The 18,923-nt window shown below is 49.8% G+C and overlaps 2 protein-coding genes across 2 annotated transcripts in view; one reads left to right on the top strand and one right to left on the bottom strand.

The window, feature by feature from the left end:
- LOC119386220 (nuclear receptor subfamily 2 group E member 1-like) overlaps nt 1–13,911 on the bottom strand; it is a 14,279-nt gene extending 368 nt beyond the window's left edge. The window contains exons 1-4 of the mRNA XM_037653554.2: nt 13,798–13,911; nt 7,163–7,391; nt 2,034–2,348; nt 56–229 (exon numbers count right to left, since the gene is read on the bottom strand). Coding sequence (XP_037509482.1) covers nt 56–229; nt 2,034–2,348; nt 7,163–7,304 — 631 coding nt within the window. The 5' untranslated portion in view covers nt 7,305–7,391; nt 13,798–13,911. The remainder of the gene's footprint in view (nt 1–55; nt 230–2,033; nt 2,349–7,162; nt 7,392–13,797) is intronic.
- LOC119386221 (uncharacterized) lies at nt 13,803–15,059 on the top strand. Its single transcript, XM_037653555.1, has one exon. The coding sequence runs from the start codon at nt 13,803–13,805 to the stop codon at nt 15,057–15,059; it is 1,257 nt and encodes a 418-aa protein (XP_037509483.1).
- The last annotated feature ends 3,864 nt before the right edge of the window (nt 15,060–18,923 follow it).

Below are 18,923 nucleotides of genomic sequence, written 5' to 3' on the forward strand. Positions count from 1 at the left end.
GCGTCTGCAATAGAGGGTGTGTAGCTCGTATGCAGGTCAATGATGCTGCACTGACCAGTGGCAGTGACCAGCGGGAATCCCCATTGCGCTGCGCTGAGCAGGAAAACGTCGCTCCAGGAGGCCTCGAGCAAGAGCAGCTGGTCACGGCAGCATAGCTGCGCAAAGGCCGGCACGCTGCGGATCCAGCGCAGGCTGCAGAAGAGTAGCTTGGCGGCCGTCTCTTGCACACCTGCGGCATGTGTAACAGATCGATGATTCAAGACCGGGCCTGTCATATTCACAAATGTGTTCATATTACAAGTGGTTTGCACGAAGCACCAACCGAAAATAGTGATAGCGAATCTAAACGATGTTTTCTCAATGTTTTTATGCAAGCCCTTACATGCGAACTTGCGTAGGTTGTACGTATGCATGTACCTCACTGTTTTAACCAGCTGTATGCCACTGGGGGTCCGAAGTTCTTCAATCTATTCATCAAAACTGCTTTTTGCATGTCTGCCAATCTCCCGATTTGCCCGGGAGACTCCCGAATTTTGACCAGTCCTCCTGATTGTACAGGCACGGCCATAAATACCCCCAAATAAACCTCCGCGAAATACACTTTCAGTGATTACAAGCCTGCAGTATACAGCTACGCGGTTGGACGGGTGGCACCCTCGGCCACCGGTATCTTGCGTTCTGGCACCGTTCCCTCTCGCCCTATACAAAGCATATGGGTACCCGCTCACGGGGGTCATCCTGGCAACGAGTCGGCCAATTCCATCGCTCGCGATTCGACTGATCGAGCAAGCCCGCCTCCGCCGGGAATGGATACGCGCGACGCGCTCCTCACGTACCACGACATCACCTTGCACTACCGCCTCTCTCGCCTCACCTTCCCGCCACCGCACAAATCTCTTTCCCCAGCATCACCAATACTTGTGGCGCCAACTTCAGGCCCACACCTTTCTTACTCCCGCACGTCTTGCCATCTTCCAACCCTGGGCGTACTCGCCGGCCTGCCGCTTATGTGGCAGCTCCATCGACAATTATGACCATATCTTCTCAAGCCCGGCACACTTTCCCCCTGCCTCTTGGCACCTAATAACTCCGCAGCAGTGGGAGGCTGCATTGTCCAGCACCAGGCCGGATCTTCAACTTCGGCTGGTGACTTTGGCAGAGGACGTCGCGACTAGGCACGGCCTGGACGCCGCAACCGGCAGCATGAAGGCCGCCCACAGCGCTGCTTTTTAATTAATTTTTTTTAGCTCTTGACCTTCGCACAAAGTTTTTCACCACCACCACCACCGCGTAAACAAATTAATAGAAACGGAGGACATCGGTTCTAAAATTTGCTGATCGCGTGCGGAACGCTTAAGTCACTTTTGCCGCAGTACACTCGTGTAATGCGAAAAAGCACACAAAGATAAAATCATTTAAAATCTTCAGTTCCAACTAGAGTTGAGGGTCCCTCAGACGTAAAGCGGTTATAAACCACTTGAGAGTGCCTGAGGGCCCACGTACATGGCAGCAGTTTTGAAATTCGTGCTTTTAGGAAATAAAGTACAATAATAGCAGCAAAAAGAACTTAAAAAACTACAAGAATGTTGTCCAAATAGAACAATAGAATAGACACAGATCAAATAACATCGTTATATATGTATGTATGCATGTATGTATGTATGTATGTATGTATGTATGTATGTATGTATGTATGTATGTATGTATGTATGTATGTATGTATGTATGTAATGTAATGTATGTATTCATGCATGCATGCATGCTTTATTTTCCACGAAACCAATGCAGAGTTGCAGAGGGCTAATAGAAAAAAAAGCTCATAAATACACTGAACAATAATAAATAGAAGTGATGAAAACAAAGGACGCGATACAAAAAGTAAAGTTTCATTCCAGTGATGTTAGCAAAGCATATTATAAAAATTCATTATTCAAGGGTGAGAAAATATCCACGTATTCCTCTATTTGTAAACGCAAAAAAGTTCGGGTCATTGCACACTAAGCTCTACATCGCGGCCAGCATCGAGTTCTGACCTTCGGAGAGCGGCCACCAGAGCAGCGGCCGGGGCAGCATGGCGATGGGACCTCGGAAGAAGGGAAGGCCAGCGGCACCTTGAAGGTCGGCCAATGATGCCGCCGCAGCCGGGTGTACTCCGGCCAGCTCTGGAGGCAGACCGGCCGCTGACGGCAGACTAGCTGAGGACGCCGACGACTCGCTGGCCAGCGCCGGTCCCAAGCCGCCTGGCGGGACTGAAGGCGACGCGACGCCCGGCCGCTGAGTAGACGCTGAGTCCGGCGCCTGGTCGTCGATGCCGTTCGCCTCCTCAGTCGTCGACGATGGAACCGCGTCTGCGGGCGAAGTTTCCGTCACCGTGTGACTGCGCTGACACGCGCTTCAAGTTTCAAGTTTAAGTTTATTGTTTTCTCAAAGTAGTACACAACGGAAGAAATTATACAGAAAGAGGTCTCACAGTTAAAAACTGCAGCGGTACCTCTTGTTATTGATTACACAACAAAACTAAGCATGTGTTGGTTTAAAAACAAAGAAACATACAAAAGTCACATATTCCTACAAACATATGGTGCACAACGCTTCATTACATAACACGAGGGAGAAAAAAAACGCACCGAAAAGGTAGAGCGTACAATAAAAGAAAAAAAAAATGAAAAGGTTTACAACAAAGTAAAGAATAGGTAAAGTTGACAGAGAAATAGGATAAGCTTTTAACGATCGTTGGTATGGTGACTGTGTAGGTGAAGATCTTACATGTTCCATACTTTCACACTTGCAAAACTAACAGTTAGTTGACTTCTCGTTGATTCTATATAGAAAGCTGAAAAAGCTTCAAAACTTCGACGCAACGATGATTTTGACCTTCTTTAGGAAGACCTGGCTCAAAGTGCGGCATAAGCAGCTGCCCGCTGACTGCTTCGCGTGAAATTGATTTCCACAATGCGTGGGATCTGCCGGAATATTTTCTCCGCGACGGGACTTCACAAGATCTGAGCATTTGCCGATTAACATCTGCCACAGTGTTCACCTTGCGGTGGGCGCTCTAATTGCAAAGAAGTGATTGCCATGAAACAACTAAAACTTCCTCCACGGCTGAACAGACATCAATGTCGCAGTGCCCAAGAGGCTGCCAAAGCATGAATCTCCGGAACTATGATGGTGATGATGATACCAACACTGTGGAACATGCCCACAACGGGGACATCGGCCATGGGGCAGGCTGCGCACTCAAAACTTTTGAGAGTTCTGAAAAAAAAAATAAAGAAAGAACGAGAAAGTATACTAATGCCAGAAAAAGGAGAAAAGGCAAAAGGATAAAAAGAATTAAATGCTCATTTGTTATCATCATTAAAAAAAGACAGAGTGTGGAGTGGTTCGGGCATATGCTGTGCAAGTAAATATTTAACTGCGGAAGCCGGGATCATAAATCCTGAAGTTTTGTTGTTGCTTCAATAACTGAGCACTTCATAGCCGCGATGGGTACTGACCACACCGTAGGTAATGAGGTGTTTTAGCAGTACCAGTTTACCGTAGGGTGAGCATGGAAATACGCCATCGTCGTGGTCGGCACATAGCTGAATCTGCAAGACCTCTATTGGCCACAATAGTAATATCATAATGTTATCGTACGCACCGAGTCACTCGCGCCGCTAAAAAGTTTTCAGATCGCGGAGCATTTAAAGGGACACTAAATAGAAAAGCGATTTTTCTGTTATCAGTAAATTACTCTTGCAACATTACAAAATCACCGCGCTTGCCTCTTGAAAACACCTGGTAAGCGAGAAAACACGCGAAAAGTAAATGCGGGTGGCGACGCCACCTTGAAATTCGCGCTGTAAACGCCATGACGTCATAGATTTTGACGGCGTCTACTAGGGCCTACGCAGTTCCTAATCGGTAAAAATGAAGCACATTGGCCTCTGAGGGGTACATAGACTTCACATACCAAGTTTCAGGAAGTTTCATTGAGCCAATGTCCCATAAAAACGACAAATACGGTTTGAAATCCGTGACATCAAGCGCGGAGATTCCGGCGCGAAATTTAAAAATGAGACTTTGTTGTAGATTTTCTCCTGTATTAATAAACTTATGATGGTGAAATTAATGACAATGGAGTACTCATAGTACACTCTATCAATCTCGACTAATTCACTTTTTTTTTGCTTTAGTGTCCATTTAACACGGAGCCGTATTACCGCGGCGTAAATGGTACGCTACCAATGTCACTGCTAAAACACTCTAATAAATATTTTACATGTAGAAAGGACTAAAGGAAGCAATACTAACCATTAAAAAAATGTAACGATGTGAAAGTATCATAGCTGATTCTCATATGCCTTATTTAGAGAGAAAATTATAGGCATTTACAACAAAGAAGCTAACTAAAACAATTGTACCATGCGGTCGGTATGGAACAAGAAGAAGATAATGTTTAATGAAGGGAAAGGAGGAGAGGTCGGCCTGGAAAGCGCGTGTCTCTAGCCTGCTACTTCTCACTGGGGTGAGGGAAAAAAATGGCTCAAGGCTTTCACTAATTTGCGCGAAGCTCGATACACAGCGACGCTGATCGGTATCATGCTTATTTATTGCTGTATCTAGGCAGAACTTGGCTGTACCGAGGTGAAACTTGGCTTGAACTTAGCTGCAGCGAGGCTAAATGTGGTTTGAACTTGGTTGTAACGTTGTTGAACTTTTGCTTAAATTCGCAGGCCACGTATTCTGGACCTGCTCGGCGTCGTCGCTTTCGTTCTCGCGTAGCGGCGAGCCTTGCTTATCGGATCGCGGGTTCTTCCTCTGGAGTGCGATTTAGCTTCGGGCGACCCATGGCTGCGTGTAGTTAGGTTGCACACTTCTTTATTTTTAGTGGAGCAGTGGTTAGTAGTGGGATTTACCCAATTTCTGTGGCACATACCCGTTTATGATTATGATAGTTCTTTGGTTCGAAGGACAAGGAACGATTTGCTAAACAGCTTTGCTGTTAAAAGGGAGAAAAAGGGGGATTTTTGATGACAGGCGACGATGGTATAGTACAATGAGTCACTGTACACACACTGTCCTGTGCGGGGACGTGTACTATACAGGCGCGAAAGTTTTTGCACATATATAGCACATGCTCTAAAGACGAGCATCTAAACCTGTCTCATTTAGAAACCTCAATAGGTACTTTAAACTGAGCTGGGCGTGGCCTACATGTTTCCACGCACCCAAAAGCTTCTCTGAAAAGGGCCGGGTGTTGAGACAATCTATGACGCATTGAGGTATCTGTCTTGTGATCGGGTATTGAGGGCACGCGCAAAGGATGTGGACGTGGTGAATAGTCTGACGTATGGCACTCACTACAGTTAAGGTTTTGCTTCTGTCGTATAAAGGTATGGTCGTATATACGCAACACCCAGCCGTAATGTAGCCTAACAGGAAGCGTTGTTTCCTCAACGACTGGCTCATACCCAGGACGGAATGGTTCTTGTTCGCTTCAGCTCGGTGGCATCATCTTCCTTTTCCTTCTCTTTCGTGTCCACAGTGATAGATTAGCCATGACTGCGATGTGGGCGCACGTCGGGACAGCTCGCGCCACAAACAGTGGGTCGTGCCGGAGCGCTCCCTGCCGTCCGCGGGGCATGGGCCGAGGAACGGCCGGCCGCCTCAATGGACTGGCGCGCCCGCCGAAATTCGTCCCGTATCTTTCGTCTGCCGGTGGTTCGTCAACCACCAAGGTCAGCGGAACTACGAGGGCCAGCTGAGCGTCGCTACCATCGCTTGCGAGTCTCTGGCCAGTGAGACATCGGACAAGGTACGCACTGCGCCTATGTGCCCATAGCGCCCGAAAGACTCGCATTGATCGGATCTCGAGCTCCTTTGGCTGCCGACAGCGTTGCGCTACGTGTCAGTGGCGCTAAGGGTGTAGATGCGACGTTGCGATGACTAAAGAGAGCTCGCTTGCCCGCCCAGACTGAAACCCTAACGTTGAGGAGCCTCGAACCGGCGCTGTTTTCTGATATTGTAGTGAAATAAGGTAAGGTAAGCGATCCCGCACAAAGGGAACTACTGGCCGCAATGCAGACATGCACAGCATCTGTCTCCTCCTGGTGTTCGTTGCAGCGAGTGACTGATGTGGTCACATGACCGCCATGTGTTGTCGGTGCCGTGGTTACACATGCTGTTTACTTGAGGGAACGGGAAAAGAACAGCTGAACGATATATACCTACCCTCTTCCGACATGTGCCTGAAGCTAACCGCCTTTATGGTTCAAGGCGGTGAGTGCAAGTGATGTCGGTGCTCTACTTGAGACACTGTTTTCTGTGCATGGACTTGCCGTGTATCCCGGCAAATGTTGCTTACATGTCAGAGCCTTCGACGGCATACTGCTTGCGCACAGTGCATGCATCGAATTGTATGTTTGACCTATTGGCGAAATACCACTGTACTCTTCACATAAGACTAGTTTGATGTTATGTGTGCCGATCAAGTGAGTAGGTCGGCCGCAAACATATGAGTCTTTCCAAAAGGTCGCAGCCTTTCTGCAATGTTGGCGACTGCATATGGAAGCTTCTAGTGACCTTCGTGTAGTATACATAGAGCAAGAACGACAAGGAACAAGGATGTGCAAGATTCGTGAGCCCTGACATAAGAGACACGCTGAATTGGCGGAAGTTCCTCTATGCAAGGTCAGAAGCTGTGTTCTGAAAGCAGTAACCTCAGTACCGACGTTTCGATGCATGTGAACGTGCCCATACATCATGTGGCCCATGCTGTACGTAATGGCAAGGAAATGGGTGTTAAGGCGGTATAGCATGGTAGAGTATGCTATAGAAAAGTGTAGTGTAGTAGTCTAGTATATTATAGTGTAGTGCAGTAGTCTCGTGCAGTATAGAATAGTATAGCATAACATAGTGTAGTAGTCCACTATTGTTTAGTATATAATCGCATAGTATTGTTTAGTATGGCATAGTGCAGTGTACAGTAGTGTTTAGGTTAGTTTAATGTAGCATTGTATAGTGCTGTAAAGGACAGTATAATATATAGTACCGGCGGTGGTCCTGACTGCCGCAGGCTCGCCATCCTGCAGTTATAGTGCATTGCAGTGTCTAGTTTAGCTTAGTATAGCATTGTATTGTATAGTATAGTAGAGGATAGTATATTATATAGTACCGGCGGTGGTCCTGGCTGCCGCAGGCTCGGCGGGCTCTCGCGGTGCGCTCCAGCAGAGGTCTCTGAGCGGCGACACGAGCGGCGGCGGCGCAGGGCAGCACAGAGGCGGCACGTCACCTCCTCCCACCGGCCCGTGGCACATCGGTGAACGCAGGCGCCGGCGCGGCTGACCCCGCGGCGCCCGCTCGTGCTGCACGGCTGCGAAGAGAGGGCGCGAAAAGGTAGTTGGCTCAAGCGTCGAACACCTGCCTCTCTGCTTTACCACGACGCATCGTTTTCGGGTATCATGCCGGCTGGTTAACGATCAGGGCATTGACAGCTCCTTTGCAGAATTCGTCATCTGTCTAGTGGATACTTCGCGATAGTCAAAGAGAGCCCGATTTATAAAGCTTTTCGGTCGTAAGAGCTGCTTGTCGTTGGCCTGCTGCCTGCGATAATTCTACACATCCAATATCAGGGGTGGCTGACGTGTTCTCACGCGAACATTTCTACAATTCTGCAACTCTTGATATGAACAAGGGATGGGGTTTCGGTCGGCTGAGTCATCCAACTTTAATGAGAAAATAATTTATTGCTACGGTTTGTCTAAAAACCACAATGCGGTTATGTGACACACTCTAATAAGAAAACCTCCGCATTAGTTTTGAGCATCTGAGGATCTCTATCACGTGAACCTATATCTAAGTACGCAAGTGGTTTTGCACTTGGCTCGCATCGAAATGCGACCGTCGCGGCGGGATATCGAATCCTTGACCTTGTTATTAAGGCATCACGAAGGATAATTCATTGAGTCGTCTAAGTAAGTGTACGTGACCCGATGACTAGCTCACTCATGAGCGCAGTGGTGCGTAAGCTTTTCGCGACGACTACACAGACACCGTTTGACTGCGGTCACCTGCAGAGGTTCGACATGGTTGCGCAACATTTGTTTGCGGAGCAGTCCTCGTTTGGCGTCGTGACAGCGACGATAAACGATTTCTGCACTTGCCTCAAAGTGCAGTCAACAGCCCCTGCGGGCCGCTCACAGTGTGCATCACGCGGCATGACGCGGCGTATGAATGACCGAAGGCGAAGAAAGCAGGGAGAATGCATGTATTGAAAGGTCGTGCCAATTACGCTTACTTCCTGCTGGCCTTGTTTCAATCCGTGTATTGCTACGGACCGATGAACACTGCCTCTACCCTTAAAAGTAAAAGTGTGTAGTCATTCCGGCTGTTACATATGGGGAGACGATTGAAAGGTTAAGCACTCAACAACAGACTATAGGGCAAAAAATTGATTGATTGAGAAATTGAGTGATTTCAAAAAGGCCGCCTCATTCACATAGCGCTGTCTATTAGGAGGCCTGCGTATGAGCTTCAACTCGGCGCGTTTGTTTACGTCAACTGCATGACGCAGCAAAACGAGAAGAGGCGAGGGATTTTTATGATGGAGGCCTACTGCTTCGCTACAACGCCCCGGTTCACACGGCGAGCGTTGCGAAAGCTGCAGCGAAGGTCTGTGGCTTCGAGAAGATCGATCACGCACCCCTTAGCCCTGACCTAGCGGCCAGTGACTACCTCTTCGTAAGGCCGCAGAAACATCTACGAGGCAGAAAGAAAGAAAGAAAGAAAGAAAGAAAGAAAGAAAGAAAGAAAGAAAGAAAGAAAGAGAGAAAGAAAGAAAGAAAGAAAGAAAGAAAGAAAGAAAGAAAGAAAGAAAGAAAGAAAGAAAGAAAGAAAGAAAGAAGAAAGTGCTGCTGCTGATGAAGCGAAATACGCGGTGCGCGGAAATGTTGAAGACAAAAGTTCAGGCTATTTTTTCGAAGTGCATAACATGTTAGTACAGAGATGTGTAGAACATGTGTTGAACTGGAGGTAGATTATATTGAAACGTTACACTTGTTTCATTTCTATCGCCATTAAATGTTGGTCAGGCTGGAAACTTATGAAATCACCTGTTAGTGGAAGAATTTCACATAAACGATTATCTAGTATATATAATTACTGAACGGGTTCCAAGGGAATGAAAGAGCGTGTACTTGAGAACTGCGTGCAGATAACTAGGTGGTGTAATAAAAACTTGGTGGAAGCTTGAGCTTCGCTTTCAAGAGTAGAACCGCGATCGCGTAATCGGGCCCCGTGCTCTTCGCCTTCAGCCGTTATACAAGGAAAGGAACGTTTGTGCGCGTAACATTGGCCGTTTCTAACTATCCTGGAATGCCTATTGCAGCTAAAGTTGCGAAGTGCCCACTACGTTATAATTCTTCCTTTTGCAAATTGGCGACGTACCCATTACGCGTCCGTAAGGTGCCACGCCCACCCGCGCAGCTGCACACTTTGTAATGGGTGGGCAGCTTTCAACCACACACTGACTGCCTAATTCACATGTTTTGACGCTTGGTGCGATTCTACGATTCTGCCACGCCATGTTACGTACGTGACCCCTTCCACTATATGACATTCTTATAGCGTTTTTTTTTTTTTTTTACGAAGCAGTTTCAAGCACTGGCGTGACTCCGTGGTAGAACACCTGCTCACGTTGCAGAAGGCGTGGATTCAATTTTGACTCGGACCGAAGATTTTTATTTTATTTCATCATCATCATCATCATCAGCCTGTCTACACCCACTGCAGGGCAAAGGCATCTCCCATGTTTTTTATTTATTTGCACCAATTTCGAATTTTCGCTCACAGACAACGCTGATTTTTCGCTCACAACCAACGACGCCGACGCCGACACCGGAATTTCTGCGAAACGAGCTCTTTAACGCTATCGCTTAATTAAAAACGGAAAAAAATATTCAGGTGTAAGGTTATCACAGTTGGCGAAAGGTAAGAGTGGTCGGAAATCTATGGGAAAGTACTCCGTGTTACAGTTGACCCAAGATAGGCTGGTGATGGTCATGGTGATTCTCCACAAGCAATGAAACGCGGTGCAAACTGCACGTACTTGCTTTCAAGATAGGATGTGACGACGTTTTCAACATGGCTGATTTGAGATTTTAAACAACATCAATTGAGCTGTGTTGTATCATTCGTGCAGTGTTGCATTCCTTCTTTTTCTTTTCTTTCTTTGGACAGGGCGCGGGGGAGGGGAGGGAAGGGGAGGGGAGAGGGGGAGGTGATTGGGGGAAGAGCTTTTGTCACTTTTGTGCTCCTCGAAGGAGTGGGCTCACTCGTATGTCTACCAAAGCAGGAATGAACAATCAACATACAGTCTGTCAGAAGAGTAAAATCCGCCGGCCACAGCGACCGGAATTCACGCGCCGCCGAAAGTCAACATTGTTCACACCGCTTAGCAACCGCACCGCCGAAACTAGGGCGTCTAGTTGTCATCGTCCCTTCGCGCGAAGGAACGCTGGCATCGACGCGCTCGGCGTTGTGTACGGGTTTCGTTATGGTGAAGCGCATAAACAGGAGCAGGGTCGTCGAACTGCTGGGCCTGCTGCAAAGCAACTTTCTGGCGATGTCTGACGAGGATAAACATGCATTCGCCGAACAAAAGAAACGACGCAAGCACTTGTGGTTGGTTCGTCCTGATTTGCAAGACGCGAGAAGCTTGGTCGAGCCGAGGTAATGCTACCCGTTTTGCAAGATCGCGATGATGTATTGCAAAGATGCTAATCGCGACAACACTTGGCAGTTGTCGAGAGCTACAGGATCATTAGGAAAGACTTCGCTGTTGCTGCGGGCTTCGACGATTGCGATATCACAAGCGCGCCGCCATTTTTCGAATGTTCGACTCGCGTTCCGATTGGTTCGCGGTGGAAGAATCCGGCGGCAGCTGCCGCAAAATTGGTCCAGGACCACGGTGTAAGATATATACTCTTTAGGTGAGGACACTCGCGAGACGCGATCGACCAGATAAAGTAACAACGCTGAGAGCCCGTCGGACCGCTGACGGCAGCGGATACCTACCGGCGGGATGATGCAACTTCAACACAAAAACGCGTTCCCGTAGCAACTGGCGCTTCGCGGGAAATCTGAATTTCCTAGTCAGCGAATGCGGCTACGGCACGCCAGCAACTAAGTTAGAAACGCATACCGCGTTTTTCACGAGCGAAAAACAAGACATGCAGCGGACGCCGGCGCTGCCGCCGGCTGCGTCGGTTGCTATAGCAACGGTGCAGAAAGCATTTTCTCTTATTAAGTTGCTTCTTCCCCGCCGCTAGATACCCGCTGCGGTCACCGGACCAACAGACGCGCGCCGTTGTTACTTTATCTGGTCGAACGCGCTCTGCATGCAAGCCGAGAAGTGTCCACACCTAAACAGTATATATCTTACACCGTGTCCAGGACCGATCGACGCGGAATGGGCTTTTCCGGCGGATCTCGCTGCCGCCGAAGCGGATTCCGCGCGCTCTGGCCGCCGAATGTCTCAGTGTGAACGCGCCTTGAATGAGCCATGAACGAGACATGCCCCCCCCCCCCCCCCCCCCCCCCCCTCAAAATCACACTGAATCACCACGGCCGCTACATGTGTGGAATCACACTTGTCTAGAGCAGCCCGTCGGCCGCTTCAGCCGCCGTTTTTTTTTTTTTTTGTTTGCATATGTAGAGACCGACGCCGTAATCATACACAACGCAATCATACCGCATGCCTGGTCCTTGTGCTATACATGAACGGACGCTCGTTGCTAACGCGAGGTAGCAGCTGAGGACAGCGTCAGCGTCCACAGCCGTGCGCTCGACCGCTCTATACAAGTGTTATTCAGACTGTACGGGGTAGTGAACGCGAAAACGCCCTGGAATTGAAGGCACCGTAAGCGCCCCAAGAAATGTCCACGTCTGACACCGGTGTCAGACGAGGCGCTTCTGTTGGCGATCGAGCCCTATCGGTATCCGATTTCTCGCGAGTTGGTTGTTGGTTCGCGCGAGCCTATCGCGATCCTGAACTATACAAACCCGATCGGGCTCGATCACTATCAAGCAGCGCCTCGTGTGCACACCAGCATAACGCGATCCTTTCGTTCGTTCAGCGAGTAAGCTCTGTTGCTATGGTCCATTCAGAGAAGCAAGATCGCTTCGTCGTCAAGGTGCCCAGTGTGTACCGTGTTCCAGCCGCTTGCATTATGATGACGTTTCGCTTGTTCCCGACAGTGGCTGCTTCCGCTATGTAGTCGTAGTACACTTTCGTTTGCCGAATGTCGCTGTGCCACCCTGTGCGAGGAGTGGGCGTAGGGCTGCGCCGCCCTGTGCGAGGAGTTGGCGTAGGCTGGCTTCATCCACCGCGTCATCGCCTCCTCCTAAGGAGCGCGCAGGACAAGGCCGCGATCGAGTCCCCGCCGTGTTGGAGCCTGCAGCGCGCAGTGGGGGCAATTGGCGCGCGGCTTTCGGTTCGTCGTTCAGCGACAGGATGGAACGCCGAACGCCGGTGATGGATGACTGACGTCGAAGTCGCGGCACACCCGCTGGGCGTTTTGTCTCGGACGCGTCCCCAATCCCCGTCTCTTCTCCTCCGAAGAAAGGTTTGCGTAGTAAAGCGCTACGCATCACCGCGTCGACGTAATTAATCACGTTACTACTGCCGCTCGAGCTCCGCCGTGCGGACGTCGTGGTAAACAGTGGAAAACTATAGTCCTTTCAGCGAATACGCGCGCCTTGCGTTCACCTACATGCTGGTTATGGCTTGACTAGTCGTACGTCAAGTAAGACAAAAAAAAAAAAAATGCTGAGGAAAAATTTTGTGTGAAAGAGGCAGAAGGCGAATCAGAGAGAATACAAAAAGAGAGTGTGAGGGCTAGGGAACGAACGTCTGAATTGTACGTTTCTCGCAGAAATTTTTTGCTTAAGTGCGGTGCTAGGATGAGCCCAATCAGTCTTGATAATGGCGCACGTTTGAGCTGCGCTTAGTTCGCAACGGCGATATCCACGCTCAATGCACACTATGTAATAATTCGTTGGTGAACAGTATAGTAGCGATGGAGGCTTCGTGTAGGGTTATTAGTGAAGCAGAGCATGGACTAGTGTTTCTGTTTTGATGTAAAGCGCTTGTAGCCAGGAACATGAAAACACTGTTTCAGTTAGCATGTCCGATCTTGAAAAACACAGTGTTTCTTCATCTCCATTCGCACTGTGCCGTGTCGATTCAGCCACCTCTTTTGACAGCCGAGCACCATATGTGTTGGGATTTGTTCCTTGAGAACTGGCTTATCTGAAACAAATCGTAGGGGCTATCATTGTGAGACATGGCCCTTATAGATGATTATCGGGTAGATTATTGTAAGAATGAATGTATGCGTGTCTCTTATTGAAAGGGCTTTTACCTGTTGACTATGCTGAGGGGCCAGGAAAATTGAGGTATGGGTGGATGGGCGGAAAGGGAGGGATAAATGCTTGACGATGATCAGTCAGGTGCAGCGGAGCGACCTTGCCACTGCAGGCGCGACCGTACTTGCATCCGGCGGAAAAAGCGCAGGCCAGTAACTCTGCACATTGACACGCGTCTTGAGCGTTCTCTCGCTGCATGTAATGCTTCTGTAGAAAAGCGCGAGCGGCGTAACGTTCGAAAGAAATCCGCCAACCGGGTGCACTGACCTCATGCGCAGGGCAGGGATATAGGTGCGCGCCGGTGGGTAACACGCTGCGCGTAGAGACGGGCCGCCGTGCGAGCTGTCGCGTGTGCCCTGAGCTGTGACGACGTTGCACAGGTACTCAAGATGGCGGCGCGCAGCAAGTCGGTCGAGGCGTCGCCCGACGCAAACCCCGCCCCCTGCTTCACGCCGAGCCGGGGCGCCGGAGCTCCTCTGCGCATGCTCAAGAAGACGGTGATGCTGGAGACCGTCAGCAAGTCGGTCACCGAGCGCAAGGAGAGCACCAAGCAGGTCACGGATCAGGCAACGGGTGTCGAGCGGCGGCGCGACTCGCACATCGAGTCCAGCACCACCGAGGAGGTGCGCAGCAAACGCCAGGAAGAGACGGTCGAGTCGTACGACGGCACGCCGCTTCCCGCCGCATCGCAGCCGACGCTCAGCACGCAGTCTCAGACAGCGACCGTGGCCGGCGGAGGAGCATCGGTGCCCGACGTGGTGTCAGTGGACGCGTCGCGCAAGACCTCGCCCAAGCACCCAGTCGCCATACGCGTCCACGACGACCACGCCGACGAAGAAATCGTCTCCTCGTCGGGGATACCGGAGTCCTCCGAGCGTCCCGCGGTGGCTCTAACGGCGAGCGCCTCCAAGGCGTCTATTCTGAGGGCGCCGTCGCACGAAGACCTCGAGAAAAAGAGCACCGGTCACAAGCTCGAGTTTACGCAAGAGGAACCGGAGTACCATCGCGCCGAGTTGGTGCAGCCGCCCGCCGACTTGCTCCTGAAGGCAGCCGCCAGCAGTGATCAGGGCGACGACGACGATGATGTGGCCGAGCCGCCACCATCCCGCTTCAACCTGAGGCGTAAAGACTCGATCGCCGTGACCAAGCTGCGGATGCTGCGCCAGCAAGAGGGAGAAATTACCGAGGAAGATCTGCCCGAAGAAGACGAGCCGCCCGAACTGGGCTCGCCGGACAAGAAGCACCCCGTCTTCAAGCCGCCGACCGTCATCAGCATCGTTCCGGAGGAAGAGGTCTCCGTGACTTCCGAAGTAGTCGAAGTCGCCGACGGGAAGCGACCTCCGCCCGCCGCGGACGACTCCAAGGTTGTCGAGGGCCAGCCGCACACCGTTACCGAGAGCAGCACGCACGTCGACAAGCAGGTGACCTCGAACGAAAAGCAGGAGGTGAAGACGTTCGCCAACGAGACGGTCACTCGCGTGGACGCCGACGAGATTGTCAAGCAGACCAAATCCGAAGTGACGACGGAGACGACCGCCTTGATGCCGCGCGAGGCCTCTGCTGGCACCATCGTCGCGACGGTCGTCGACGACGTGTCGTCCACAGTGAAGACCCCCATGGACGACCGCTCCAAGCATTCCCTCTAATGCGCCACGGTTACGAGACAACTTTTTATCAGTGGGAGTACGTTGAGGGCTTGCAGCTGCAGGGCACTCTGCCATGTATCCTGCGGCTCGCCACATCGACGCTATTGAATATGCTGCAGTGTTTGTTTGACTCTTAATACACCTGCTACATGTAGTGTTTAGCGGCAGCTAAAAAATCGGTTCCTGTTGGTGAAACATTAATCGCGTAATTCGTGAGTGCTGTCTTGTGCGCGACGTTGCAGGCGCCTCCAGGAGCGAGCAGTGCGTTGCGCCGACGGTGCACCTATCATTGCAGGGAAATAGCTTCACAAGGTATGGCAAGCCCACAGCAAGCCGCTCGCATCTGAATCACCTTTAGGTCAGCAACGCGGCTGTAACTATTCTATTCGCACTGCGTCCCATGGGCGAAGGGTACTTGTGCGCACGGCAGTGCGCCGCGTCCGTCTATCAACAACGTCGAATGACGCGCATAGGGCATCTCCAGACCACTTTTTCATACGTCACCGCTTGTTTTCGACGGCAGCTGTGACACGCCTGCCAAGAAACCGAGGTGGTCACTAAGTGTAGCGTACTGGGAGCTATTCAAAAGAAGTGCAGCGGCTCTTGCCTATAGTGAATGTTCTGCAGTAAAAAAGAAAAAAGAAATAAAAAGTGTGCGTTTGGCGCAGGAAGAAAAAAAAAACTGGGTGATTACATCAAGAAGCTCTGTAACATTGTGAAATATAATTGACGGCTTTTCATAACGTGCTCTGAGCTAATATCGCCAAATGGAACTCCCGCGGAAGCAGGCGATAAATTAAATACTTTCCTCATTTTTTGGGGGGGCCCCTGGAGCAGCGTGAAGAATAGTTATGGGGTTCAAAGAACCATAAGATGTCATACACATGTAAATTTTTTTCACTTGAGCTTACAGTGACGCTGCTAATTTAAATACTGGTAACGGTCTACTTCGATGTCTTAAACTGACTGCCTAGTTGGTGCATAATGACATTATTGAGCGCAGTAAAAGACACGACAATAAAGAAAAACACGTCTCGTGTGTAACCTTTTGTGTCGTGTCTTTTCTTGCGCTCAGTAATATTGTCTTCGATGTCTTGATTGTCCTTTCTAAAGGCAATATTTAGCGAAAGACTATTGACAGACCCGGCGTCAAGCTTCATGCGGTCAAACGCGTAGCGCATGGCACCGCAGTTCCTTTTAAACCTCTCCTATAAAATTTACACTGATCTATATTAGACCTGACGAATTGTAAAAAATCGAAAACAGTTAAGACTATTGCGATTATATAAGGCAACAAGACACCGCTGCGAATTTAAGTGTACGAATGTCAACACTGCAGCAAAATTTTGTCATTCGGTTAATTATGCTGGGCAAAATTTACTGTCGCGTCACTTTTCACACGCTATAGAAACTTGAATGGAACAGTCCTCTAAATGTGACACGATTTTTTCGTGTATTCGTGGGCGTCGCCATCTTGGACCTTCACACGAATGATTCTTCAGTTTATTACGTTGCGACGTCAAATTAATTAGGTAATCAAGGAGCAAATGTGGTCGCACAAGAGTTTTCATGCCTATGAGTATACTGTAGTACTCACTATTTTGTTACAGATACAAAACGTCGACGTTAACAGTTCATGACGGCGCCCCTTGAACCATTCTGTATATTGGAGCCGGGTAATGAGCCTATTTAGTGTTCCGAAGGCTTTGAGTGTAGCGTAACATTGCGCCGCCTTTGGCTGTGTGTCCTCTTTTCCGAGATAACCAGCGTGGCGTAATCGCAGAAAAAAAATGGTACATTGGAGATAATTTGGAGATGCCTTCCTTCTGCAGTGAAGGCAAAATAGACTGCGAATGACGATGACGGCGACCGTGCAGTTATGGCTTGTATATAGCATGGCCATGTGATCGACTAAACGCGTGGTAAGTTGGAACCGAAATATATTTTGTGATTGGTCCTCTAGCGGTCTTGACGTGGTGCGCTCAGAGATTCACCTTGCTCCGTCGACGTTATGAGGACACGAAGAGCAGCAGTGGCGAAAAGTGCCGCATGTTTTGCGGGGACCATCGATAGTGTCCTGACCAAGTCAGTAATTCGGGCTAGATGGTCTATATGCTGGTATTCGAGGTAGCGCTAAAAAGGTCGAAAGCGGAAACAAGATACAACACCCTGACCGCGGTCGCTGCTACGCGCTTGCATACTTAAATGACGTACTGGAAGCGTAAGATACAACGCCATGTCGTTGCGAAGTAAGGCGGTGAAACTGTGTTTAATCAAGAGGAAGGATCTTGCAGGTCTCGAAATGAATCATGTGTGACGGCGCATTTAATCCGCGTTTCCGTTAGTTCAAATTTCTGTAAGGTCATGCACATATGGGCTGCAGCTAGACTGCAGTAGCACATGTGGTGCGCGTTAAACAACTAGTGTCGCCGCAGGCGCTGTTGCAGTGCACGCTGATTTTTAATGTATATTTATCGTAGCATCGAGACGAAGGAGAAGACGCCTATCTCGACACAACTTATCAATACATTTCGGTGCGCTCAAAGCACAGAGCGCGTGTCTCTCTCTAACACGATTTAAGAGGTGAGAAACACTCACTCTGAAATTCTCAAGGTTTCGGCGCTTTCAAGGTACGTACTTTCATCACGCGACGCAACTCGAATGCTTGTAAGTAGAGGACAAATATGTGCGGTGACAGCTGTTCTTCCAGTTCGCGCGCGCGGGCTGGCAAACATTTCGGAAAGTAGGAGGCCATTGGCGCTTGCTTAGTGGAGGTTCAGGTTAAACCGTCATTTGAAGGCGCACGAAGCGACAAGGAGCGTGCGCTGACGCACAAAACGGCGTGAAAAAAAAGAAAGGAAAGAGAAATGGACACCGAACGGATAGAAATGGGTCGGTACTCGAGACTGGAAGGAGAACGCACCGCTGCCATTCGAGAGCGGAAATTTCTGCAGCTGACGTCGAGTGCTGCCGCTGCCTGCTCGCTGGGCCGACCTCGCCGGGGCAGGCGGGCGTTGGAGAGAAATAGAAAATAGGTGGCTCGAGAAGAGGGTGAGCGGCGGCTGCTCCGCAGCATCGCGAAGCGTTGCCGTGAAGAGCGGCTTTCAGGGGACCGCCGCGTCAGCCTTTCCCTGTGCTGAACTGTCGTTCTGAGAGCAGCGATGTCGCTCTCGAGGATTAGTCCGCTTGGCTTTTAGCGCCCACCGTGAACCCGTTTTCACGTTCCTGTACGTCTAGGCTGTCTCGTGGCCCTCCCCAGTTGGAAGTGTGAGTTGCTGGCGACTCGTGCTCAGTTTGCTCCACCGCCGTATACTGTTAAGGCGCTGCGAGAGTTTAGCTATGCGTGCTGTCACATTGGATAAGTGTTAAAACAAACTATTCACGCCTTGCTTGCTGGCTTAGAATGCGCCCCGTAGACAAGATCTTCAGTAGAAATCAATTAGACACCACTGGCTACGCCTCGACTCCGATGTCTACTGGCTACGCTCCATATCTATAATTCTGATGCAAAGGTAAGGTAGACGCGTATCTGCTGTAGAAAAGAAGGCATTTAACTCCCCCGTCTACCTGATATACAATGACATGCTGGTCAACTTGTTTTGTTCCGCTATCCTGGCCCTTCCCACGAATGATTTATTGGTTTTATATCCCGTAGCGTCAAGTAACACGGCCGTGAAACGCCACGTACAGTCGTTTTCGTGCGTATGAAACTACCCTTAACAAACTAACACTCACACAAGGAAGAAACACGTAAACAGGACGGGACGGACAGGAGTAGAGTCAGTCCTGTCTACGTGTACTTTTCTTGCGTGAGTGTTGCTTTGTGCTTGTTGAACTAAGTTCAGTTATGACTAACTAGCCCAA

This window comes from Rhipicephalus sanguineus, chromosome 3 (assembly GCF_013339695.2).
Source record: "Rhipicephalus sanguineus isolate Rsan-2018 chromosome 3, BIME_Rsan_1.4, whole genome shotgun sequence".
NCBI classification, from domain to species: Eukaryota; Metazoa; Arthropoda; class Arachnida; order Ixodida; family Ixodidae; genus Rhipicephalus; species Rhipicephalus sanguineus.

Excerpts from the sequence above, each read along its gene's own strand:
- LOC119386221 (XM_037653555.1), top strand. The coding sequence starts at position 13,803 with ATGGCGGCGCGCAGCAAGTCGGTCGAGGCGTCGCCCGACGCAAACCCC.